The following is a 19,791-nucleotide window of genomic DNA, read 5'->3' as shown; positions in this document are numbered from 1 at the left end:
TCTACCACGATACCATCTCAAAAACTTCGGCACACCCTAAGGAAACGACCAATATCTTCGCAGCAAGGCTATGACATACACAGAAGCGACATGGTTAATACACAATCATATCAACCATCCAAAAACTCTTATATTCTCTGATGATGTTGAACAGCACACCTCTCCGCCTAAACGTCGACGTACAGCTCCGAATTTGAGCGATCATTTTCCCGATCAGACTGCCGATACAATTGAAGTTTCAAGTAAGGACGAACCACTCGAGCTCATACCCAAAAAGGCAAGTCAGTACTCAATGTGTGCAATAATATCTAGTACTTATGGTTTGCAAATCAGAAGAGAAGAAAGTGCTCATCTCCGCGTCCCCGATCTGGTGCTACCGACTCCTGCGTTCGTCTCTGATCGGTATCCTTACAAACGCTCCGGAAAGTCACTACTTCCTACTGACACCACAACAAGGAATATACCAGCGACAGCAACATCATCGCCTGATCTTAGTTCAGACCCTGGTCCCGCGTTCAATCGAGACTCAGACAAACTAGTATCCTCAGAATCTCTATTAGCTTCTACCCTAAAGCCAAACACCACCGGCGACGTTTGTCAACCTATTGAGGCAGAAACTCCAAAAGAGCGGCTGAAACAGCATTTGGAAACGATAATTGAGCATTCTACATTCTTCATCGATGCATTTCAATATTCGTGTCCGAGGAAAGAAGCATGCTGGGTCTATCGATTCAGAACAGCTAATTCGGAAGCTTTGGATGGAAGAGCGGCAGACTAAGGCAATTTGGCAGGATATAGAGCTCGACTCTAAAACGCTCTTACAGGTACGAAACCATCTTCATATATCGTGTGGGATACTTAACTCGGACAGCTACATCGGAAACAAGGTCAGACCAGATCATATCTTCTATCGAGATGTCGAAGTCTCTTGATTCAAGACAGGCTTGACTTCGTTACTGGCAAGAGCGTTCGAAATCTGCAAGATGTCAATTGGTTGTTCGACAAGATGCAATTTCTTTGCAGTTCACCAAGTCAACAAACAGTAAGTGTCCATGACTCTTGGGATTTATGCTAAAGGTTTTAGGGCTTCTTTGAAACTCCGGCGTTATTCCAATTACTTTGGCTCAAGTATTTTGAGAAAGACAACAATCATTTTTCAAGTCTTGACTTCTCCTCGAATATCAACCAGCATCTGATCTGTCTTGTCGCAGCAGTAATGAAAGCAGCACTCCAAGGGCAAATGATCTTTTTGAAGCGTGAAGAGATGGCCCTACAGCCTTTGGATGGACAGTCGGCGACCACTACGAATGCTGATCGATTATCTGCGTCCTATATCGATACATCCGACTGTGCCGAGCCGGCCCCTGTCACAAATCTGCAGATGGCAATACTGATAGGTACGATTCACGCAAACAAAACCCGGGTCCCAAGAACTCGTGGCACCAATATAGCTAGAAAGCTACCAACTTGGAGTTGGCACAAAGCTCGTCGTATGACAGTATCCGTTCGTACAATCTGAGAACTTTACTGACTAATTGACATAGATGATTATAACGTGATGTTAGATTGGTGGAGATCAAAGGTGCTTAAACATAACGGGCAGGAGCGTATTGTTGCTAAGTGGAAGGAGGTGTTCTATAATGAATGGTCATTGAGAGAGGTCCGTAGCATGCCAACGCCAGAGCTGTCTGATCAATCCTCGGAATCAGAAGTTGGGTAAAGGCTGTCTCAAACTATTTCGGCGAAATCTCGGTCAAAATTGTGGTGGATATAATTTAGCCCCTAGTGGCTAAGGTCATTCGATGACATAGTATCCACCAAGACATCGATTGAGGTGTACTTTTCGGCATAAAGTTCAATTAGCATATTTGTCCGCCTCGTTTTACGCCGTTCGAATGTTCTTTCTCAATTGGAGGTTCACGGTCGTAGCATCAATATGGGACGTAGTGATACTAGGCGTTGCGAACCCCGCAACGCCTCGGAACTCTGGAGTCATTATTCGTAGAAATGCTGGAAGGATGAGACTGGGTACTAGTACCAAGCTTTAAAGCTCTGCCTTAGCTAGAATGTGATAGGAGAGAAGCCTGCTGAACTGGATGATAAAGCGTAGATTGTGTGGATTAAAGCAAGATGAAACCCTCCGCCGTCTTCATGCGAAATGAGTTTCTTATCTCCTAGATTTGTGGTCCTGGTTTTAAAGAAACATCCTAAGAGTGTAGTGAAATCGCATTCATGCGAACCAGCATTCATACTATGCGAGGGTGCATAGCAATTCACTTTATAAATGGCTTCCATTAATTGCTGCCTGTACTGGTCTATCTTCGATAGCTCTGTAGGGCCACACGAATTACCCGCAGCAGCCTCCTAAATGTAATGTATTTCCCTAATCACCGCCGGGCTTAGAATAAGACTTGATTTACGTAGTAGGTCACTCTTGGGAAGAATAACCAATAATCCCACATTGAAGACTACAAAGATTCTATCAACACTCCCAAGGTCAATGTAGATCGAATGTGCTGTAACTACAATATTGGGCCACGAATTCATTGGAAAATGTAATCCAGGAGACGTTCACCCTCGTTGTAAGGTGTACAAACTAGAAAGACAAATTTGACGCTTGACGCAGTAAATTGCAGAACAAACGAGCAGCTTGAAACCGGCTTCAGCGAACGTTGCATGTTGGTTGCAGGTGCACCCAGTTCCAGCCAGAAGGAGTCGACCATAGGGTTGCCAGTTCATTCCAGGACACCCGTAAGTGACGCTTCGGGCCGCCAGAACTCCAAATTCCACTTTTCCTGCCAAGCGAAGATAGCGGCATCAGCCAAGGAAACATGGGCAAGGGCAAAGAATCTGGCAAGGTCGGCATGGTATCCTCAGTAGTAGTAGTTGGATCTGAAGGTCTCTTTTCCCACGCTGTTTTGCGTAGAAGAGACGTACGGGGAGTACCAATGAGGTTCGAGCCGTCATATGCCCAGAAGTAGCCGCTCACGGTTTGCTCTAGTGCCGCTTAGACATGGTGTTTGGGTAAGTGATAGGTGCGTTGGTGAGGGGCATGTTCTCCAGAGCCGTGTCAGGCAGGCCGAAAGGAGTATGTAAGCTGCACCTCAGAATAAATTGCCTCCTCACTGTAGGACATTCTGTCTTTCATCCAGACCAGTGTATCCATCAAATCAAATAAACTTTCAAGTCATGACCCGCATTGGATTTGCCAATGGTAGTCATGTTTGGTCATGAGGACGGCCAGTGTCAAGGATTTTCATCCCATAAAAAGTGTCCGCCAAGACTTTTATCTTTTCATCAAATTTTACCCTGAATACAGAGTATTTGAAATGCAAAGACTTTCCTGCGAAGACTTCCACCTGACTACTACTGTACTAGTAATTTTTCAAATTTCAAATTCTTGATTTGATTTGACAAAAGCACGGATTCGGTTTATTTGACTCAATTTGAGTCGAATGGACCCACTGATCTATGATTTGATACAGGCAAGGCTACGATTAAAAAGGTGGAAGAGGGGATCAATGTTGAGGAATCGTAGTAATTTGGTCCGACGTTCCCTGAACCCGACAGACATTGTGCGGTTGGCAACGCAGTGCCAATTGCTTGGAACGAGAATGCAATCAGCATCGACTCGAACTTCCTAAACAGGGTGTAATCATGTGGCACGCCCTAGAAGGCTTCGAGGCTAGACAATCCACCTCAGCTAACCGAAAAGAGGAACTTTGGTATAAGACCAGCCTCAAAAGCATATTTGGATAGGGCTAAGGTATACTTTGATTGGAGGAAATAGTGCTGTGGAGGTAGGGCTGCTCTCACACCAACACAATGCGGAAATAGACCATGCCCTGCCTCTGAGTAATTTAGATGCCTTTCTCCACGGATGCATGTTGGCTTTTGCACATCGCACTTCGATCAGACATCAAAGTACGGAGTACTGGGTCATTCATTGGAACTCTTGGCATGATGTTACCAATATCCGACATTGAACGTGCAGTTTCATTTCCATCATCTGAGCTTGATATGTGCCAGAGCAAGATGCCGGGTTTGACATCCCAGATGATTCCAAGGTCGTCTGTTGCATAGACCATAGCAGTCTTAGCCTATACAACCAAGCCTTGGCCATAATGTTGGGGAACATCCATAGTGATGCGTGGCTCGAGAATGAACTTTTCTTCCCAATAAAGGGAAGCTTCTCCTATGGAAAGTCTGATAGCCTCAGAAATTCCGGGTGGGGGTTTGATCAGTCTCCCTTATCACAAGTGTTCCGCTCAGTGCAGTACTCAACCAAGATCATATCGCAACCCAGGTAGAAAACCTGGTCCGGGGATGGGCTGTAGGAACAAATACGCAGGCGACGACGTATTGTATTGCACATGAGAATGGCCAAAGCTCCTGCATTGCAAGTAGTCCATGTCCAAGCCCGCCAGTGGAAGAAGGTCTTGTAGAATGCAGCAATGGGTCAGAGCCGTCTTTCAAATATCTGCAAACCTATTTAGCAGCCTCCATTTTCAAGTGCCAGAGTTGTAGTTTGGCCTATGGAACTCTGAGACGAAGTTCTGGCCCATGGGATTTCATGTGGGCCACTCACCCTTTTCTCTTTTAATCACTCCGTAAACACATCCTCTTCTTGAAACAACGAACTTGGCTCCCTACTTGAGGAGCGTGGAACACGTCGGATGCTGCATACAATGAGTAGAGAGATGACTCGGCTTATTTGCGCGTATTCTGTTTTCATTGTGCAGAAGAGAGACAAGTAGGCAACGTAAAGAATTTCCCCATGTTATAACTTGGTCTCACAGACTCTCTGGTGCATGAAGCGCCCACAACCTTTCTATCATTTGCATCATACTCATACCCTGGTTGCAAGTGGTTCTCCTAGCGTAGAATCATGTCTTCTTACTCGATCGAGCGCAATGATCTATACTTTCGTAGTAAGCTTTTCAAGACGCCTAGAGAGTTTTCAGAATACTGACTCGATGCTAGATGGGAAAGTACAATCCAGAGTAATTCAGAGCCCGTGGATGATTGGTGAGGAGCTCTACCCTGGTGTTGAGAAACACCCAAAGTCGAAAGAGAGGGGCGGTTTCTTAGCAGACTCGATGGATCCAACAGAAGAAAAAGTTCGACAAGCAGGTGGTTTTCGAACTCCAAGCTTGACTTCAGCGACTGAAAAGGCTGTGGAAAGTAACGGTGGTTTCATGGGCAGCTCTATTCCCTCACATGACGCAAATGACCTTGTGAAACTTGCACAATCGAAACTGGTGTCAGCTTCGTCACCAAAGCGCTCGCGCATGTTGCATCTTTCCAATGACCATCCCAACAGCACTCAGCTTCAAGATCGATCAGGTAGCTTCGCGAGTGAACAATGTCCAGCTTTGGAGGATAATGAAGAACGATCGAATGAAATGAGCAGGGATATACTCTGGTACGAGGGCGATTGGATAACAGAGCTTTCATTGACCGAGGAAGAGACGCTTCAAGCGGCGGAGTCAGAGCGACAGGCGAATGAAGTTGCTCTGACTCAAATGGCAGCACTTCGAACGTATGATTGGGTGGGTAATACTTTCGAGCGCGGATCTTCCATCACTCCCCCCTTACAGATTCAGTCGTCTATTCATGACGATGACGAATACAAAAGCGCGTTCAGGGTCTTCACTTCGTCTGAGAGTGCTTGGTCCGACGAGGGAATGCAGAATGATGGAAGTCGAGAAGATCCTTTCCAGACACCACCAAATAAACGCTCTTCGCCTCGAACGACATTCGATCCACTACTCGATCGTTCTTTTGCTACAGAATCTTCCGTTGCGGAAATAGCAACACCTCGAGACAGACAATCATCGCCATGTGCGTACCGCGGCAGAATTGAGGCAAACCTTCTATTCAACTCGCTTCAACATGAAGTCAGCACGAATCAAGAACCTCTCAGGCGCAGTAATGAGCCAGAGACAGAATGCGAGTATTTTAGTCGGCTCTATGAAACTCCACAGGGCGAACAGGACGACGACACTCCATGGGGAACGCCAAAGATGCTGGGGTTTGATGCGCTGATGGCTTGTTTTGATGCCACAACAGACGACATCATCCAGAATGTCAAAATTGCGGTCGGATCGTTCATCAACTATACAGAAGTCATGTTTGGAGGGAAGAGTATCTGTCAGATGTCGGAACATCAATGATTAGGTGGCATCTGAAGCCGGTTCTTAATGTTGGAGCATAGGTGTACTGAAAGAATGTTTACGGTGATCAGAAAATTTACTCGGGAGAAGACGTCGTAGATCTTTGGTTGGCGCTCGATGGTCGACGGTGCAATCCCAGTTATTTTCCTTGAAGTGGTTAAGATAGCGATAAATTGCATGAGGATATGCCTCAGGGTGGTGAATGATCATTTTGAATTTGCTCAATTCTAACAGACAAGACTATCAGAAGTAGACATGGGAGTTCCGATAGGTAAATTTATCTCTATGGACCCAAAACCCCGCTTGTTCGTCGGTTGGGATTTTACGGTGAAGATTGAAATTAACTGGCTCAATTAGTTGTGGTGATGCTTTTAGGGGATTTAATAGAGGATTTTACTAGCCTCACACGTGCGCCTTTTATTTCTCTCCATCTAGACCGAACGACTTGCAGATATTTCACATCAGCCCAATCGTGCTTTGCATCAAGGCAGTCCCCGGCTCGCTGTATGCCTGAACTTTTCGAGGGTCGAAGTAATTCAAGTCTCAAGTCAGGGCCGCCAGTCAGGAGACCATTCTTTACCAAATAACAAGTCTGTTCCACGGGAAGAGCGAGCATCAGCTTCATTCGGAACGTATTATGGCCATGGCACTAGACATAATAGAGCCTCTCGTCACGACTCGAGCGTAATTGAAATGCCTTGTACATGAGGAGCTACTGTTTCATCATCACTATACCATTTCATCTCCAGTTTCCCTAGGAATCGAAATGCACTGATCCTCTTCAAAACTAGCCGACAGCATCTTTTGTGGGTGCGTTGTGAGTACTCCGTACCTAGGCAGGATCTTCGATCATGTGTCAACCGAACGGAGTACTACGGTTACAGGCAGAAATATGTCGGTGGGGCGTCAAGGCAGCTCGTGCTTTACCCTTTTGATACGCATCTTGAAATTTTGGTGTCGTATCTCCATTCTATTAATTCTGGACGTATGTTCTGGCTATTTGCGCGTTTTAAGATCCTCTACGGACTTACTAACTTATGAATTTTCTAGGATCTTCCTCATCGAAATCATCCTTCGGATACGCCGAACGGCCCTTTCCCCAAGGCAATGGGCAACAAGCGCTTTCGTTTGATGATACCGTTTCTAGCGCAGAACGAAGATTTCCAGTGCCCCACCGACACTACTTCTGCCTGTAACTAGCATAGTAGTCTGTTGAAGCTTAAGCAAGGCCGCTATCCCTTGACAAGGTGGGTTTCGAGGTCGAACAGAACAAGGGGTGTTTCTTCGTACCCATAGGATCAACTAGTACCCGATCAGTTCAAGTATAGTCACATCGTCCTCCGATTGCCCATTCTCTTCACGCTACGGAGTATATACGATGCATTTCCCCAAATCGAATAAGGTCGAGCCGCTAAGAGCGGAACCGCAAGCATCCATCCTCCCCACGCCTTCCACCCTCCCCAAAAGTAGGCGACAGGTACCGAGTTAGTCGTCAACCCCCTGCATTAACATCAGGGTATCAACTACCCAAGGTCCGAGCTTCAAGAACCATCAAATCATGCTTCCCTGTGGATGAATATTTCGTGTACACCATATTGGTCTCCGTCAGAGGAACTATTCTGGGGCAACCCTTGACGCTCTATTACCTCCCAAACTCACTTCGTTCTACTATAACAAAACCGCTTATCTCATTTGCAGCCTGTCTCTCAACAAAGATACTAGCGCCGAGCAGTGGATACTTCTACCTCATGCGTAGTACCGTGGTACTCCGTATAGGACTAATTCTGGTGTATGCTATCGACGAACCCAATGGATGTGTCCGGAAGTTGAGAATAGTCTATATAAAAACTGGATCCTCCCATAGCGAACTGTACGAAACCCATCTCTCACGTATCTCTGCCTTCCTATTTTCACCCCCTCTTGACGGCATCATGCGTGTGTCGGTCCATCGATTCATCCTCCTCGCCTTCACGGCCTTTTGCCTAGTTTACCTTGTTGATGCGGCGCCGCCGAATCCTGTGTCGGCCGTCGCCGCTATAGAGCCTAGGAAACCTCCTCCAAAAGCTCCACCAGGCTGTCCCACTGCCAGATATCTCCATTCTCTATCGAAATATTTCCTGCGTAGCTTTTACGACCCCGACATCAAGAAACAATTTGGAAGCTACGAAGGGTATACTCAAGATTGGTTCTGGGACCAGTTTAGCATCACCGATACAACCCCCAACTATCCAGCCGAGCAAAAAGGCAAGAAGTTAGCTGCCCCAGGGAGGTGGGCCAAGTCGAGACGCGAATTCAGCAACATATTGACGGAAGTTATACCAAAGATCCGCAACGTCCTTGGTGATATTCACTTGGATGAGAATGAACTTTCCTCTGGTGGGATGGAGGGCAATGATTGTCTGACTGGGGTTTGGAAGGCCACTTATATCGCGACATTGAAGAAACCGTATGGGTAAGTGAAGGGCAGATTGATGCTAACTTGAGGCAAACTAATGTATTTTTTCACTCAAACAGAGGCAAGAAGAAAGGCACCAAAGTCAGATGGACGCACTACCACACCATTAAAGTGGGAAAACTGGATCCCAACATAGGCTTCCAGATTCTGAATGCTACGGTTCGCACGGACTGGTCTGCTTTCTACAAATAGTAGTTGGATCTGTTAGCTCAGCCATGCAACAACACATATAGCTTGGAAGCGTATGTAGGTCTTGTCCTTTGTTAGCAATCAAGATGCAGTCGGCAAGGTTGAGTCTCTCTGGCGAATGTGGCTGTGCTCGATTGTGTACGTAGTACTACGTAGTTGAAGAGGGACCTCACCAGCCACAGATCGACAGCTAAGGCGGCATGATGACGTAGTTAGCTGAAAGCCCCTCCTCACCTCCTGACCTCGTCTTCCTTCAGCTTTTCGATCTTCCAATTGAAAAGAACCGCCGCTCGATCGCCCTGCCATGACATGGAAAAATGCCAGATGTTGGTTCCTGCGGGATGACCTCTTGGAGATGTCGATCGGGCATCTCCCCGGTCAATACCCTGCCACACCACCGTTAAAACCCGCAATTTGTTCCAGCATGATGGACATGATTGGTCCAGACTTCAGTCCCTTTTTCGTTGTGCGTACGTAGTAGTAAGCTTCCAAGCAAACTTGCGTTGCACAGAAGTGACGTACTACTCGTAGTAGAGCTGTAGAAGATCCATTTCACAAGCTTGCGCCATTGGTACATGCCATCGACACGCCAAGGTTCATCTTCAATGCCCTTGCCAATTCACATTGAACACATACATGCCTGTGAATACTTAAGTCTACCTTCTACCCACCTACTCTATCTTTCTCCATCAACCACTACCACAACCACAATCAACTGACAAACTCAACCCACCAAAGCAATACAATCCCCAATCAAACCTTCTTACCATTCATCATGTCGAACCTCATCAACAAGGTCAAAGATGCCGTCACCGGTGACAAGCATGGTCATCACAGTATGTTGTCCTTGACCCTTGACCTGACCTTGAATCCCGATTGACCTTCTTCCAGCTACTGATAATGCCGGTCCTCATTCTTCCAACATTGCCAACACGGCTGATCCGAGAGTCGATTCGGACATGAGTCACCGCAACCACCCAACCTCGACCAGCCACACCGGCTTTGGCACTACTGGCGGCACAACTCATGGCTCAAGCAACGCCGGTCCTCACAGCTCGAATCTCATGAACAAAATGGACCCTCGTGTTGACTCTGACATGGACAACCGTAACAACCCAGCTTCCACCATGGGCAGTTCTCACACCGGCTACGGGACTGGCACGAGCACCACTCATGGCTCAAGCAACGTCGGTCCCCACGACTCCAATCTCATGAACAAGATGGATCCTCGTGTCGACTCTGATATGGACAATCGCAATAACCCATCCTCTACCATGGGCAGTTCGACCAGCGGCTTTGGTACTACTTACGGCACCCATCACAGCACCGCTCATGACACCACCACTCACGGTTCGACCAATGCTGGCCCACACAGCTCAAACTTGATGAACAAGCTGGACCCTCGTGTTGATTCCGACACGGATGGGCGCAACAATCCCACCTCCACCATGGGTAGCTCTACCAGCGGGTATGGAACGACTCATGGCTCAACCAATGTTGGTCCACATAGCTCCAACTTGATGAACAAAGCAGACCCTCGCGTTGATTCCGATATGGATCATCGCACCAATGTTGGCTCTACGGGTGCTGGCTATGGTACGTCTACTGGTACTGGTTATGGTACTGGTCACAACACTTCCTCCATGGCTCCTGGTTCTGGTACTGCTCATGACACTGCTGGTCCTCATAATTCTAACCTTCTCAACAAGCTTGACCCTCGGTGAGTCATTCATGTCCTCTTCATGTATAATATCTGATATTCAAGCAGCGTTGACTCTGATATGGATGGCTCCAAGACCTATGGCGGTAACGAGACTCGCCGATAAACTCCAACAGCCTTATCTTTGATCTCAATGTGTCCGCTCTCGCTCTTCGATTGAAGTCAAGACATTTCCGACAGCTCAACTCCGTGCCATGGCAGATTGTTCGCAAACTTTCGGAAAGGCCTCTTGCCCACAGCCAATCACATGACTTGAAGCAGGGTTTGCAGAGGTATGAAATGGTATTGATGACAGTGATCATGGTCAGTTGGGGAGTTACCTCTGCTTGACCATAATCCATGAGTGTTAGCGACACGATTTCTCTCTTTATCAGCATGATACCCCAAAAGACCTAGCCTAGTCCGGCTTTATGCCCAAGTTTTGCAAAAGCAGATAGCAACAATCAATACCATTCCCACTTTACAGTCTCGAAAGTTCTCATATTCTTCAGCACCTTTGATGTAGGTGACGATGTCCACTTGTGATATTCCAAACTTTGCGACCACAAATCACTCTTCACTTCATATCGAAAACTGTGACCGACTCTCCAACTATCTTTGGAGCAATAACTTTCGTCTTCTGCAAAAAAGTGGCGGCGAACAGCCCCTGAATCTTGGCTGCAGAACCCCCTTACTTCCTCCCAGTACCGACTGCAACGACACCCTACAAGTACAGAGTAACCAGATACCAAATGGGTATGCCTCTTACGCCGTGATCTGTTGCAACATTCGCTCTTCGCGGACCGAACCATGTCGAAGTCGAAGTGAGATTTTCTCCCAGCAGGATTTGCCACAATACAGGCGGAGAAGGTATTTATTTATTTGATTCTTACACCAATGTGGTCCTGGCCTAGGGCTGGTCCATGCGGGGGATACGTACAATTAAGGGTAGTTATAGCCCTTAAAAACAGACAAGAACAAACGTAAGGAAACCTTTCTAGGGAGAAAACCTTACCGCCAGTGAGTGGATGGTTCTTCAGGGCGCTTCAACGGTGTGCACGGGGCTCTGTAGCTACAGTTAATGGTTAGGCGCAAAGTTGTTCAGCAGCGAACGAAAACTGGGCGAGGGCCCCAGCCTTCATTAGCCATAGCGTTACTATCTTGAGGGCCTTTGGGTCGTCGAGAAGACGGCGGTAATCTGTCGTGCCGGCGGCGGCGAGCATCTTGTGTCTGTCTGAGAGTAGCGGGCAGTCTATAACCACGTGTTAGGCAGTCTGTCTTCTCTAACCGTACTCGCAGGATGGTGAGGGGATGTCTGGAAAGTTCTGCTTAAAGAGGAAGTCTGCGAAGCCTATTTTGTTAGTCCTTAGCTGTGTGGTAAGGGAGCTTTGTGCCTTAGCTAGGCCTTAATGTATCCTTAATCTCTGCTTGCTGATTTCCCTGCTCTGTGCAGGGGTTGGGGCTTACTAGAGGGCTACTAGATAGGCGCTTTATAATAATCGCTAGTTCTCTAGCTGAAACGCTCTAACTGTTTAGCGATAAGACTAGTGCTGTTGTCACGTTTCTGCAAGCAGCGTAGCCGCTTCTTATCAGGGTTTTTCCTATAGTAGGGTGCGTTCTAAGGCTTAGTTTAGCTTTATCTCTGTGTTAAGCTTAAGGAAGTGTTATTTGTGCCAGCTATGCTTTCTGGCTCTTAGTATTATAGTGGCATAGTAGGGGTGTCCTTGTTATAAGTCAAGCTTATTAATAATTCAAAGACAGTTTTTATAGATAAGTTGCTTTATGCTTATAATTATAAGTCTATAATATACTTTTATCTAAATGCTATTAAGTAGTAACAGAAGAGGCAAGGAGTAAGTCTCTGCTTTAAGGACAAAGATGAGTATAGCCTTATAGGCTTTAGTGATTATATAAAGGCATCTGTTCTAGATAAGAGAGAGTTTAGCTATAAACGTCTTTGTATCTTATAGCTTATTAAGTAAATGCTAGATGACTATTATATATATTATTACTAGTTTAATAATAGCGTTATAAATACGTCTTACTTATAAAAAGGAAGCGCCTTATATAAAGATTAATAAAGCTATGAAAGTAAGCATTTATTAAGTTATTTTTTAAAGTATCTTTTTGATATAAGGGTCTTATTTTAGTTAAGTATTAATCTAGAGTCCTAGTACCTTAATGTCTGTTTTTGTTATTATTAAGATACTAGCTATATTAATTATTACTTTTATATTAAACTTTTTTAGGTTTCTTATAAGATATATTAGTTTGTACTTTATAATGTAAAAACAGTATTATAATAATAGGCCTATTATAAGCACTTATTATATAATAGCTTTAGGCATTTATAGTTTTCTTTTATGCTTTAGCTAAATATAAAGATATTAATATTATTAACAAAGCTAAAGGCGCTTGTCTTAGTCCCTTAGTGATTACTAATATCTAATAGGTCTACGTTATAAAAGAGGTACAAAATAGGCGAGACTAGAGAGCCCTAAGAAATCTCTGTATAAATCTTAAATCTCCTAAACGTCTTATTACTTATAAAGAGTGTAGAGACTTTATTTAATAAGAAGCTTACTACCTATTTAATAATTATAAGAGGGATCTTATACTTTCTTAGATTATGAATTAGCTATTAATAAAACACTATATTAAAGGCGCCTATTATATTTATGCTTAATAAAGTAGTTATCTTATTTCTCCTTTAGTTTTAGATTATATATACCTGTTTAATAAGGAGCTTTAGTACTATCTTAATTAAGTGGTTACTTCTTACTTTTATTTATATCTTTAAAAGAATATTAAATCGCTTAGCTAAGTATGTAATTCGTTATATTATAATAGACTCTAGCGTCTTGCTTATTATGTTAAGTAAGGCTATTAGTCTATAGGCTTTAAGGAATAAGTAATCTAGTTTATTAGGCTTCCTTAAAGCTAGTATGTAAGCTTCTTAAAAGTCTAGAAGTAGTATTCTAGTAATATATAAGCGGAAAATAAGTAAGTAAGCACAGATGTAAGCTAGTTAACACATGCTTAAAGAATTCTGTTAGGGATTCCATCAGGGCCCGGGGCTCTGTCCGCTCTTAAGCGCTTAATAGCGTTTTATACCTCCTCTTTAGTAATGACTATTAGGCAATAGTGTGCTTACAGGTACATTATAGCTTTGATGTTGTTAAGAAGTGCCTCTGGTAATAGCGGGAAGAAGGCAGCTTTAAGTACCTTAATCTAGTCATTAAAGGTATATGTTATAACGTCCTGGGTTACTAGCGATAGGAACTTAGGGAAATCTTGTAGGCGATAACTATTAGTTCTTGCCTATTTAGCGAGTTTCTATAGACCTTTAGAGTTAGTGTAAGTATATTTAATTCCTGTCCTAAAGTTAATCTACTTAGCTTTATTAATAGCTCGCTTTTTACAATTATTAGTCTGTTAATATTGCGCCTAGTCTTCCTCCTATTTTATTAATATCTATATATAGCAAAGTTAACAAGCATTCCTTACTGTCTCTAAGCACTCTAGAGTCCAGAAAGACTTGCTGTAAGCATCTTGTCAAGCCTATAGAACCGCTTTATTAATAACCTTGTAAAGGTGGTCTTGGATCTCTGTTATATAGGTGTTAATCATCTCAGGCGTGTTAAGGGTCCTCTTAGGGAGTGCTGTTAAAGTTAGTTCTGCTACCTTACCTATATTAATAAGCTTTTAGGCCCTTCTTGGCCTCTTTATATAAGGCGCGCTCTCTATACGTAATTAAGTCGAGAGGGGGAGATGGTCGGCCGATTGACATAGGCTATGTTCTACTTAGCAGTAGTCGAGTCGTAAGGTTAATGTGGCAGAGATAAACACTAGATTAATAGTTGAGTAGAGGCCTCGCGCCTCCTAAGTAACAGTGCCTAAGGGGAGGACTAGTTCTAGTCTAGCGTTAATAATAAGATTAACTAGTTGCTCTGTTACCTTATGCTTAGTGCTATATAAAGTTCCGCCCTAGTACAGATGATGTAGATTAAAGTCTCTTAATAGAATATGCTCCCCCGGCCTAGCTAGGGGGTTATAGAGCACTATTATTATAGAAAGCGCCTCTATTACTAAGTATAAGGCGGGTGACCTACTATATACATTATAGATATATATTATTATTAGCTTACTATTAAGCTGCGTTTGAATTGCTAGTAACGTAATATTAGGAGACTTATAATAAATCTCCTAGTTATTAATGTCTATATTATCTCTAATATAAAAGCATACGCTAGCATCTTCTCTCAGGTTATAGAGTAAGGTAAAGCCCCTTTTATAGGTGCTAAGCAAGAAATTTATTTGTGAGTTATGTTATAGCTCCTAAATAGCTATAATATTATAATTAAAAATGTGGTCGTTTTCAAAGAATAAGAGTATAGTGCCTACTTTTTCTTTATACATGTTATCCCTTGTGACCCTGAATAGACCCCTATAAGAGACTCCTGCCATTAGGGGTTTAGCGTTAAGAGGTACTCGTGTTTAGCGGTAAGGTTATTTCTGCAGCCTTGGCATTAAGAATATCAAAATTATGGAAGAGTGCTATAGCCTTGGCGTTAAGAACATTAAAATTCGTTAAGACCTGGCTGCAGCCTTAGTATTAAGAACACCAAAAGTGAATTATAAGCGTAAACCTTTGATCGGCTGTATTAGGCTAATTATTAAAGTTATAAATCTATAAATTATATTATTTAATAGCCCTTTAAATTTCTATCTAAATTTTTAGATCTCAGATTAACAGAGTTAATATTAAAAGAAGAAAAAAAAGAAGATAAAAAAGTATTAGTTTTTTATTTCATTTATATTTTTATAAAAGTAGGATTTAGCTTAAAATAAATAAAAAGATAAAAAAGTGCTGTATTAGGCTAATTAATAGAGTTATAAGTCTATAAATAGTATCATTTGATAGCCCTTGAAAATTTCGATTTAAATATATGGTTTTCATGCTAATATAAGAGGCATTTATAGAGGAAAATAAAAAAGAGTAAAATAATAATCGTTTTTAAAATTACTTTTGAGATTAACTTTATTACTATAATAGATAATATATTATATTCTTTTATTTATAGGCTTTTAAAAAACCTAAATTAAGATTTATAGTCTAATTATTTAGTAAGTTATAAGAGAAATAAGATCTTGAAACTTTACTATTTCTTGTTTTTATTAAAACTTAGCATCTTATACTAATTAATTTTACTACGTTATCTCACCTTTACTCTTTTATTTCTCTACCAAATCAACTCGAAGTTAGTTCAAATTGATACTAGCCCTTAACTCTATCTATTTAATCAACTCTACTGCCTTAAATCAGCTTCTTCTACTCAAAAACTCTTAAAAACCATTAAAAACCCTTTAAAATCACTTAAAATGTCGATTTCTCCACGAATTTCAGCTCAATTAGTGCCACAATCGAGTGCTAGTGCCTCAATTGCTTTGCATAAGCGTACTATCAGCAAGCTATCCGTTGAAAGCGCCGAAAATAAGTCAATTAGCGTTGAAAACCCCTCAAAGTCACGTATTTTGCGGTCAAAACATATATGAAAAGCTTCTCAAAACGCCCAATTCTTAACGGATCAAGACGAAATTTCTTCCCTAGATAGCTATAGCTCTGATAGCTATGAGGAACCCTCTCCGGTTCACTCCGGCTCCAAAATGGGGCCAATTGATCCTAATATCACTGTTGAGATCACTCCGGCTCCAAAATAGGGCCAATTGATCCCAATATCACTGTTGAGATCCTATTTTGCTCTGGAATTCATTAAAAACGTGGCCCTCTCTATCTTGCAGAGTCTCTACATTTAAGTCTTATAAAAAGAGGGCTAAAAGCAAAGTCTATTCTAAAGAAATGGGCAGAAAAACAGCCAAATAATTATACAAGTAAGTAAAAATAGCTCTTTTTACTTATTTTTAGCTGTTTTTTCTTATTTCTTTTATTATTTATACTAATTTCTATTAGATTCATCTATCCCTGATGATTCCACAGTCGATACCCAGCTAGATAAGCTTCTAATACCCCCAAAAAAAGCTGAAGAACACTTCAAAGGCCGCTAAATCAATGAAATTCTCTGACATTACCTAATTTTCAACTAATTCCGATCATTAAATATCCCTCTGAGCCTTAGAATCTTCCTAAAAATTAACATTAGCACCCTCTAGCCCTATTCCAGCTATTCTTTAGCTGGGAAGTTATGTCTTTTATTGTTAAAGAGACGAATTCCTTTACATTTCGTTATACTTCTGCTAAACATCCTTGGAAATCACTTTCTATTCTTAAGTTATATCACTTTTTTGGCTGTTTATTACTTCTAGCACTTTATAAATAACCTGTCCATAAATATCTATAGAATTCTAGAGGGATTCTTGCTTTTTCTCTTGTTTCTAAGCATTGTTTTGAACATATTATGTTATTTTTGCATTTTAAAGATAAAGGAGAAAAACCCCCTTCTATAAGGGCTAATTAGTAGGATAAACTAGACCCTATTATGTCTATTCTTCGTTAAAAATCTGCTTTTTATTAGCTTCTAAGCACAAATATTACTATTAATAAAGTTATAATTAAATTCAAGGGTTGAACTTCACAAAAAGTCACTATTCCTAGTAAGCCTATACCTACAGGGTTCAAAATCTTTGCTTTAGCTGATTCTGGTTATATTTTTAACTGGGAATGCACAAAGCCAAGGTTAAACAAGAGATTTTTGGCTGCTAAATAATGTATTTCTGTTTCTATTCTAAATTTTACAAAAACCACTCTTTTAAATCTTATGTAATTAGTTATTGTTCGTTTGGTTTCATGTTTAGCTCTATTTATTAAACAAAAAAAGTTAAATTTTCATCTCTTTTTGGATAATTTATTTACTTTATAGAAATCTATTCAAGCACTAAAAGAGCGTGGAATTACTGTTACTAGAACTGTTCGAAAATCAGCTACTAGCTACTCCTCTTGCCTTTTAATGCTCAAAATTGTAAATAAAGCATTAGAATAGGGCTATTTAGAAGCTACTATTATTTATAGAATAGCTTATTCGCTGTAACAAGCATTTTTAAGTTATTAAACTGATTTTTTGATAGAAATGACTAGCGGATTTTCCTTACCTGAATTAATTGAACGTGAGCGAAAAAGACCCTGAAAATCAGCCTCAAATTCAAGAATTACTTGAAAACCCTTTAGAGACTAACCGACTAAAATTCTTCTTATCCCTATATTTATTGATTATTATAATCATTATATAGGGGGAGTAGATCAAGCAAATCAGCTCTGAGCTGCCTTTATCACTTATTTTCGTTGAAATCTCAAGGAGTTCCTTCTAAGAGTTTGTTGGTGCCTTGATTTAGTTGTTACAAATAGCTATAAGCTTCATTTAGCTATTCACGCAAAACAACTCAAACTGGCAATTGAGACATAAATCAGCATCGAAACTTTATAGAAGATCTTATTAATCTTCTATTTTGTATAGATTTAGAGGATTTCGCTCAAAAAATCACTAAAAAACCCTATCCAAAATATTAATTTCAACCTTATTAAGCTAGACCAAAACCCTCTTTAAATACTATTAATAGAGCCAAAAACTCTATTATTCAGCAAAAAAATCTATCAGAAGCACCAGAGTCTTTATATAAGCATTATACTCATTTTAAAGCGCTACAAAGAGGCTATTGTGCATTTTGTACGCCAAAATCAAGAAAACTATCTAAAAAACAGGATTTAAGGGAAGAAGACCTCTTTATCTCTGTATTTCGATTTAATTTAAATCAGAATATAGAAGTAGAGAGGTCAAAAAGATTAAGAAGGGATTAAAAAAGAAAAAAAGAGACTTTCTAGTACTGTAAGAAATGCGAAAAACACGTTTTTTAATAATTAGCCTAATGTAGCCGATTAAAGGTTTATACTTATAATTTACTTTTAGTATTCTTAATACTAAGGCTATAGCACTCTTCTATAATTTTAATGTTCTTAATACTAAGGCTATAGAAATAACCTTATTGCTAAACACAGGTACCTTTTAACGCTAAACCCTTAATAGCAGGAGTCTCTTATAGGGGTCTATTTAGGGTCATAAGGAATATTATAGAATTACTAGCGCTTTAGCATTTAATATATTATAACTTCTTTATAAGATATAAGTAATCTTTATTAAGAAATAAGGGTCTTTAACTTAGGATAAGTGAATTTTTTGTTAGAAAAGAAGACAAACCTGATTCTTAGTCAAGATATAAACTACTATAGTTACTTATACTCAGCTATACTTACTTACGGCACATGTAGACATAATGTGAGTGAAAGCGAAGGTATAGACTCTAATAAGGCTAGGGGGCGCGGGCTCTGCTCCCCTGATCAACAGAAACCCCTAATACTAAAGAATCTGCTCTTAGCTATTATTAAAGAGATATAACTAGTTATAAGTAAAAGTAAAGAGATAATAAGAGGAGGGATTAGCATAAGAGAGGTGGAAACCTTAACCTTAAAAAAATAGAGCGTAAAATTCTAAGCAGCCTATAACATATTATTAGACACACTAAAAATAATACTATCAAGAATCCTTATAAATACTAAGGATATTATAAAACAAGTCTATATAAAGCTATAACTAGCTATAATCAGTTAGAGCTAAGTCGCTATATCCTCTCTACCCTTATTGCCTCTTACTATATATATAATTAATTAGTTATAAATAATTAAAACTAAATATAAAGAACTAAAGATATTTATAAAGAATTAACAGAAAAAAGAGAATATTAAAAAGAGAAGTATATAAGATATAATAGCGGCTATTAGATTTAGAAAACTAAAAGAGGCTATAAAAGAGATTATTATAATAAGACGTCTCTTTAACAAAGATCTTTTAATATTTATCCTTACTAAATCTTTAAGGATTGCTCTTAAGAAGAACAAAGACTAATTATAAGCAATTATATCTTCTACTAAAGTTCTTAGTATTACTTTCTCTATTTTTATATATAGGGTAAGAGTTTAAAGAATAAATATAAATAACTAGATATAAATAATTGTAGAGATCTACAAAGATAACTAACAACTATATCCGGACCTCAAAATCTTATAAATTATATGGCTTAAAAAGGCACTTTTAAATAAAAAGCAATATAGTTTACTAATTTTAGAAACTGCTAGTCCTAAAACTGCAAATCGCATTATTATATATAGTCTTATATATAAAGGTGAAATTAAGTTATATATTAAATATATTACAAAGGCAAGAGTTACAAAATATTATAACTACTAATAATATAATTATATTATA

At 40.5% G+C, this 19,791-nt stretch overlaps 3 protein-coding genes across 3 annotated transcripts; all 3 read left to right on the top strand.

The window, feature by feature from the left end:
• Positions 1-4,888: 4,888 nt before the first annotated feature.
• EPUS_04954 (uncharacterized protein) lies at positions 4,889-6,176 on the top strand (the record flags this gene model as incomplete). The annotated part of the gene is made up of 2 exons (XM_007804072.1): positions 4,889-4,931; positions 4,984-6,176. The coding sequence occupies 2 exons, from the start codon at positions 4,889-4,891 to the stop codon at positions 6,174-6,176; spliced, it is 1,236 nt and encodes a 411-aa protein (XP_007802263.1).
• A 1,931-nt stretch (positions 6,177-8,107) lies between these two features.
• EPUS_04953 (uncharacterized protein) lies at positions 8,108-8,823 on the top strand (the record flags this gene model as incomplete). Its single annotated transcript, XM_007804071.1, has 2 exons — positions 8,108-8,628; positions 8,691-8,823. 2 exons carry the CDS (start codon positions 8,108-8,110, stop codon positions 8,821-8,823), a joined length of 654 nt encoding a protein of 217 aa, XP_007802262.1.
• Positions 8,824-9,595: 772 nt separating this feature from the next.
• EPUS_04952 (uncharacterized protein) lies at positions 9,596-10,646 on the top strand (the record flags this gene model as incomplete). Its single annotated transcript, XM_007804070.1, has 3 exons — positions 9,596-9,656; positions 9,712-10,540; positions 10,589-10,646. The coding sequence occupies 3 exons, from the start codon at positions 9,596-9,598 to the stop codon at positions 10,644-10,646; spliced, it is 948 nt and encodes a 315-aa protein (XP_007802261.1).
• Positions 10,647-19,791: the final 9,145 nt, after the last annotated feature.

The sequence above is a fragment of the Endocarpon pusillum genome (genome assembly GCF_000464535.1).
Source record: "Endocarpon pusillum Z07020 unplaced genomic scaffold scaffold2776, whole genome shotgun sequence".
NCBI classification, from domain to species: domain Eukaryota; kingdom Fungi; phylum Ascomycota; class Eurotiomycetes; order Verrucariales; family Verrucariaceae; genus Endocarpon; species Endocarpon pusillum.
This window is presented reverse-complemented; position numbering and strand designations above follow the sequence as displayed.